At 36.2% G+C, this 7,526-nt stretch overlaps 1 protein-coding gene across 4 annotated transcripts in view; it reads left to right on the forward strand.

Moving 5' to 3' along the window:
- CCDC88A (coiled-coil domain containing 88A) overlaps window positions 1-7,526 on the forward strand; it is a 142,858-nt gene that overhangs the window by 125,878 nt on the left and 9,454 nt on the right. For 3 of the 4 annotated variants that reach the window (XM_011996509.1, XM_011996511.1, XM_011996508.1), the window contains exons 26-29: window positions 1,784-1,867; window positions 2,859-3,059; window positions 3,654-3,725; window positions 5,025-5,105. In XM_011996509.1, coding sequence (XP_011851899.1) covers window positions 1,784-1,867; window positions 2,859-3,059; window positions 3,654-3,725; window positions 5,025-5,105 — 438 coding nt within the window. The remainder of the gene's footprint in view (window positions 1-1,783; window positions 1,868-2,858; window positions 3,060-3,653; window positions 3,726-5,024; window positions 5,106-7,526) is intronic. The other variant, XM_011996510.1, reaches the window with a different exon arrangement.

Consider the following 7,526-nt stretch of genomic DNA (forward strand, 5'->3'; position numbering starts at 1 on the left):
ATGTTTTTAGGTCTTTATGCAAATTGTTTTTCCTAATTCCTAAATTACATTTCTAAAAAGATACAATAATTTTTTATAGTTAACAGTGTATAATATGTTTTTAGGTCTTTATGCAAATTGTTTTTCCTAATTCCTAAATTACATTTCTAAAAAGATACAATAATTTTTTATAGTTAAATATTACTAAAATGTGGCTTAAGAATGGTTAGTGACTCTAGTGAACGTTTTTATTTTTGTCCTAATGACTCCTATATTTTAGTGATAATCCTTTTATTCACAAAATCAAATTCCTTCAAAAGCTCTTCAAAATATCTAAAAAATGTTACACTTTTCTCTCGTTTTTTTCTTGCTTTGGGGTACCTCCTTATTTTTTAGGTTTATTGGAGCTTATTGCTAATGCTTATTTCTACTATCTAAATACTCTTTTTTTCCCCTCTTTCCCTCAACCAATGTTTTGTAAAATGAACTTAATGTGATTGTTTATTTAATCTTTAGAAATACTTTGGTCAAAAGAATGTTTATTTCAGTGGTGCTGCTAAATAATGCATCAGAATCCAGTTTAAACCAAGAAGGAATTTATTTTCTTTATTAAGGTGTAATAAACTAATGAAAGGTTTTTTCGAGTGTTTTTGTTTTGTTTTGTTTTGAGAGAGGGTCTCCTTCTGTCACCCAGGCTGGAGTGCAGTGGCGTGATCATAGCTCACTACAACCTTGAACTCCTGGGCTCAAGCGATCCTCCTGCCTCACCCTCCAGAATAGCTGGTGCTCACCACCACATGGCTAATTTTTTGTAGAGATGGGTTCTCGCTCTGTTGCCCAGGCTGGTCTTGAACTCCTAGGCTCAAGCGATCCTCCTGCCTTGGCCTCCCAAAATGCTGGGATTACAGGCAGAAGTCGCCATGCCTCGAAATCTTAAAGTTTTTTAAGATTGTTTTAAATATCTCCTGGGCACCCTAATTTTTGTTGCTTTATAATAATAAAATACTGTGGTAGAAAGTGCATTTTCCTAAGTTATTTTTGTTTTCCAAAATAAATATTTTAACTAATGTTTAAAAAGTTAAAGTAGCTAAAATAGAGACTTCAAAAGCCTTGTACATTTTCATCATGTAGACTCTGTGAACCACCAATAGCCTTCATTTTAAAGGTTTACCTTTACAACTTAACTAGGAAAATTGATCCCTGCATAAATAATTCTAGTCAGTTCCTGTTTTTATAGGACTGTAACGAATCCAAACTTTAAAAGTATATGTTCCTCAGGCTGGGCGTGGTGGCTCACGCCTGTAATCCCAGCACTTTGGGAGGCAGAGGTGGGTGGATCACCTGAGGTCGGGAGTTCGAGACCAGCCTGACCAACATGGAGAAACCCCGTCTCTACTAAAAATACAAAATTAGCCGGGCATGGTGGCGCATGCCTGTAATTCCAGCTACTAGGGAGGCTGAGGCAGGAGAATCGCAGGCGGAGGTTGCGGTGAGCCAAGATCGCGCCATTGCACTCCAGCCTGGGCAACAAGAGTGAAACTCCGTCTCAAAAAAAAAAAAAAAAAGTATATGTTCCTCATCATTGTCTTCAGTGCTTTTCCAAGTATTTTAAAATATCAGAGTACATATTTCATATTTCATTATCACTCAGCAGCATGAGAATAATAGCCTTAATATAGCATACATAGCTAAAACTCAAACATTCATTTCTGTCCTTAATTTCAACATTTAACTCCCATCTGTTCTTCTCCCTTTTTTCTTTCATTTCCCTGTTTCTGTTTTTCCTCATGCTCTGACATTAAAGTGGTTGCACTGAAAAGACTGCCCTTTTTGAGGAACAGACCGAAGGATAAAGACAAAATGAAGGCCTGCTACCGTCGTTCCATGTGTAAGACTTTATGACAGTTCAGCTTCTTTCAACTGACTACACTGGCTTTCATTACTAATTTTTCACTAACCTTTCTCTGGACTGTGCCAATTTCCTTATTTTGCAGAGGTCAGTCTTCCTCTAATATAAGGAGCTGGAAGAATTTTTTTTTCAAGTGGCACTGAATTTGTATTATGTATATGTCCACTTATACATATACATGCATATTTCTAGTCATACATGTAACTTACTCGTAAATTTCCAGTGCTTTCTAAAAATTGGCAGAAAAAAACCCTCTTTATGCCATAGAGATTTTTTTCCCAAAGAAGTTTACTTAAGGAGAATATAACAAAACTTTTAGTATTAGAAATTAATTTCCTTTAATGAACCAGATTAATTAAATAAATAAAATGGCCAAAAACCCTTGAAAATGCTTGTCATTCTTTAAATAATAATATTCTGGATTTTCTTTTTTTATGTGGCATGGGTAATTACATAATCACATTAAGTGTCTGTCACTTTGGATATCATCTCTTTCAGGTTTTTATTGAATGGTATACTTATTGAGTCATAAAATGAGTAATTTCTTCAGTAACCTGCTCTGACCAAGGACTTTCATTTTCAATAATGATGCTATATAAGAACTGCTCTTCATCTTACCTTTATCTATTCCATTTTTGTCACCACAAAACCACATTATGAAGGCTGCTAATTAAAGTTTTAGCACATTGCTGCGCAATAGCATGGCAGTCGTACTTAGTAAAATTCCTTTCCTCTGTCTTTTAAAGGGGGTGGAGGTGGGATAAAAGTATTTATTGAAATTTATCAGCCTTTGGCCTACTCATTTCATTCAGCTGAATGCATGTCATAATTTAAATGAACATTTGGTTATAATTTTTTATGTCCATTTGCATTAATTCATAGACAAAAACCACAGTATTTATACTACAAAATAGAAATACAAACAAATACATTAACCATGCTGATTCATTTGCTTTCATTTGCATCCCAGCCATGAATGACCTGGTGCAGTCCATGGTCCTAGCAGGACAGTGGACAGGTAGTACTGAGAATTTGGAGGTTCCTGATGATATTTCAACGGGTAAAAGGAGAAAAGAATTGGGAGCTATGGCCTTCTCTACTACAGCCATCAACTTTTCAACTGTCAACTCTTCTGCAGGCTTCAGATCCAAGCAGTTGGTTAATAATAAAGGTATAGGCCGTCTGCTATTTGCACTGTGGTGTCACTGTTGGCAACAAGAATTTTAATTTGACTTTTCCCTGTGTACTTTTTAAAAAGCAACAACCTGAAATAATTATCAAAACATGATTTGTATTGGATTTGGAGGAACTTTCAAATCATTTAAAAAATTTTAAACATTATACAAATAACTAAAATCTTTTCCAGGCCTCCTTTCATAATAAACAGCTAATGAATTCACAAGAAAAGGAGAAGTAAACCAGGTAAAGAGTGATAAAAGAAGGCAATGCTAGTTTTCTAAAAACTAAAAGCACTACAACTTTCAACAGAACTACCTAGAACCACCCAGGCTCTTGTTTTGCTTTGCAGGGTCAGAGGGGAGATTGTTTCATTGCTTTTGGTGTTTTCCCTAAGCAAGTCAACTCTCATTAGAGTTGCCATTTTTCTTATTCCTAGTTCCAGTTTCTGGTTGAGTCTATGAAATACGTTAAGTCAAGCTGTATTATACATGATTGAAAAACAATTTCCATATTCTGTGTAAATAAAATTTTATAATGGTTTTTTATTGCAAAAATATCTTTATATCCATTTTGCTATTTTATATAGATACTACGTCCTTTGAAGACATAAGTCCACAAGGTGTTAGTGATGATTCTAGTACGGGATCAAGAGTTCATGGTAAGATAATGAACTTTATTTAGAGAGTACACATTAAATACAGAATGGGAATGCTAGGACTCTTGCACTTAATAGGTGAATGTGGCATTGCCAGCAAGCATGTTTTCTCTATCCTGCATCTCTTAGTTACCTCTACCATTTCTTCAAACCTAATACTCCCTTCTGCCTCTTTTAAGATAATTGCTTCATCTAAATATTCTCTATTTTAGTCAAGGTCATTTATAAAGTATGCCTGCACAGGCTTCAAAGGTAATTTTGTTACCATTTTTGTATAAGGTTAAAGTTGTAAGAGTTGTATTTTGCCATTGGTTTAAAATGCCAATTTAAAATACTAGTTTAAAATATTAAAAATATTTGTTTTAAAGGATGAACTTTAAGAAACCAATTTTTGGGCCAGGGACAGTGACTCACGCCTGTAATCCCAGCACTTTGGGAGGCAGAGGCATGCAGATCACCTGAGGTCAGGAGTTCAAGACCAGCCTGGCCAACATGGAGAAACCCTATCTCTACTACAAATACAAAAATTAGTAAGGTGTGGTGGCAGGCACCTGTAATCCCAGCTACTTGGGAGGCTGAGGCAGGAGAATTGCTTGAACCCAGGAGGCAGAGGTTGCAGTGAGCCAAGATTGTGCCATTGCACTCCAGCCTGGGTGACAGAGTGAGACTCTGACTCAAAAAGAAACCAATTTTTGGGCAATGTTGAGTATTTCAGATTTTTCCATTTCTGTCTGGAAAATCCCAGCCTCCCAAGTAGCTGGGATTACAAACTATTAGCAATAAGTGGATAACATGTTAAAGGAATTTTAATGTAAGCAGGGTTTTAAGAGTTAGCATAGGGCAGTGTTAACTATACAGTTGTTTCCCTTGTTACAGATAGGAATACAGGACATTAACTATATAGATGCTTGTATTCCTCCTCTTTTTGACATCTCTGCAATGTGCAGAGTTCCTTGTCTGATCTTTTGTAAGTGACCCAATCAGTAGCATTTTGGGGGATCTGGGGGGATATGTCATTCTATTCAACTAAAACACTCCTGGCATATCCATTTAGAACTCATTTTCAAATCTAAGTATGCACTTTATCCTCCTCTTTGAATCTCAACTATTGTTTCAGAAGTGTCCTGTTCTAACATATCTCAATGAACTATCTGGAAATTTGCTTTCTAATCTGTGGGCATGCTCATCTTGTGAAAGTATGCATGATTGCTTCCTCAAAGCATTCTGTAATCAGAATGTAAAAGCTCATCAGCATCATCAGCTAGAAGTTTTATCACACCGTCTCCTGGTTTTTTCATTTAGCTTCAAGACCAGCCAGCCTTGATAGTGGCAGAACATCCACTAGCAATAGCAATAATAATGCTTCACTACATGAAGTCAAAGGTATGCTGTAGGTAAATTTATTAATGCACTCCATCCATTTCCAGTATTTAAAGGTGGGAGATGGGATGAAGTTTCTGGGGTAAAGCATGAAATCCAAATCATCTATGTTTGGAACATAGTTGTTTGGAACATTTTATACTTTTCACATTGTAATACAAATGTATTTCAATGTATACAAATGTAAAAACAAGAGCAGTTATTTAGTTTCAGTTTTTCATCTTCACAGATAAAAGTCTTATGGTAATATTTATACTTCAAAATTATCTATAGGTCCTTATTTTACTGACATTTTTTCTTTGATGTGAAAATGATTGTCCTTCATTTTCTTATGATGCATGGACATTGAACTCACATTACTCATATTTTAGAAATATGTTTGACTTAATTTATCCACAAAATAAGGGACGGATTTTGTGTTTAATTTGAGAAACAACTATTTGTGTGTGTGTGTGTGTGTGTGTGTGTGTGTGTGTGTGTGTGTGTATAAAACAAGAACTATATGAATGCATTTGGCTCATGTAAGGAATTATTTCAAGATTTGTTTTCTTAATGTTTACATATGCGTTCCAAGGTGAGGTATTTAAGTAAATGTCTGGAAACCTTGACTGATAACTTTTTCCTCAAAGATATTCTGTCTACTAAGATTCTGGAAGTTGTTTGTTTGTTTTGAGATGGAGTCTTACTGTGTCGCCTAGGCTGGAGTGCAGTGGTGTGATCTCAGCTCACTGTAACCTCCACCTCCCAGGTTCAAGCCATTCTCCTGTCTCAGCCTCCCAAGTGGCTGGAACTACAGGTGCCAACCACCACCACACCCAGCTAATTTTTTGTATTTTTAGTGGAGACAGGGTTTCACCATGCTGACAAGGCTGGTCTTGAACTCCTGACCTCAGGTGATCCACCTGCCTCGGCCTCCCAAAGCGCTGCGATTACAGGTGTGAGCCACCACGCCTGGCCTGGAAGGTTTTCTTTTCCTTTTTTTTTTTTTTTTGAGATGGGTTCTCACTGTGTCACCCAGGCTTAGAGTGCAGTGGTACTATCTCAAATCATTGCAACTTCCACCTCCCAGACTCAAGCGATCCTACTACCTCAGCCTCCCGAGTAACTGGGACTGCAGAGACCCATGCTACCATGCCCAGCTAGTTTTTTTTGTATTTTTGTTAGAGACAGGGTTTCTAACATGTTGCCCAGGCTTGTCTCGAACTCCTGAGCTCAAGTGAGTCACCTCATCCAGCCTCTGAATTATTTAACCAACATATCATAGTTATTCTCTGTACTCCAGAATTGTCAGGTTACAAAGAATGCATTTGTTTTGTTCCTTTTTGTATTATAAAATTATTTTGTCTCAGTTGTAATTTTATTTTATCAGTTAATGCTATGACATTAGTACAGTGATCTGAAATACCTAATTTTGAGGTGGGATTTTTAAAAAATTTTTATCATGTTTTTCAGATTTATTTGTTCCTTCCCCACTCCCACTACTTCATTTGACTAGCCTTAAAAGAAATAAATTATTTAATTAAAAATGTTTTTACATCCAGTAGAAAAATGTAGTCTGAAAATGTGATTTTTTTTCTGATTTGAAAATTTAAGAAACTCTTACTTTTGTAAAATATTACATAACTTGAGCCAAATTCTTTCGTGGCCCACTTTACTCTCTGTGACTGGGAAACTATGGAAAGTTGCATTTTCTGTTTTGATGTACAGTTTGTTAGTGATCAAATCAGTACTCTTAAGGAACACCAAGATTTGAGGGAGTTTTATTCTAGAACTAGCTAATTTGCATTTTATATAGTTGCTAATGTCAACTGAGTCTTTTAAGGTTATATAGGTACCATATCAACAGTGGACAGCAAGATCATCAAGACTTTTAAAAAAGAATAAAGCACTACATATTTGATTTTATACTTTTACTGAAATGTTGTAAGTAATTGCTTCATGTCTTTATTTAACTTTTCTTATATGTATGCTATTTAAATTTTTTTAAATGTTTAAAGTTATTCATGTAGGATGAACAGAGAAGCCTTCAAGTAGTAATGAGGACTTCTTAGATAAGCAAAGAATTAAATTAGAATTTTCTGCATTTAGAACAGTTTTTGGTCTTAACATAGTGAAATAATATAAAATTCACCTAATGAGCCAGGTATGGTGGCTCATGCCTGTAAGCCCAGCACTTTGGGAGGCCGAGGTGGGCAGATCACTTGAGGTCAGGAGTTAGAGACCAACCTGGCCAACATGGTGAAACCCCGTCTCTACTAAAATACAAAAATTAGCCTGGCATGGTGGCGCATGCCTGTAATCCCAGCCACTTGGGAGGCAGAGGCAAGAAAATCACTTGAACCCAGGAGGCGGAGGTTGTAGTGACCTGTGATCATGCCACTGCATTCCAGCATGGGCAACAGAGTGAGATCCCATCTCAAAAAA

The sequence above is a fragment of the Mandrillus leucophaeus genome, unplaced genomic scaffold (genome assembly GCF_000951045.1).
Source record: "Mandrillus leucophaeus isolate KB7577 unplaced genomic scaffold, Mleu.le_1.0 Scaffold518, whole genome shotgun sequence".
Taxonomy (NCBI): Eukaryota; Metazoa; Chordata; class Mammalia; order Primates; family Cercopithecidae; genus Mandrillus; species Mandrillus leucophaeus.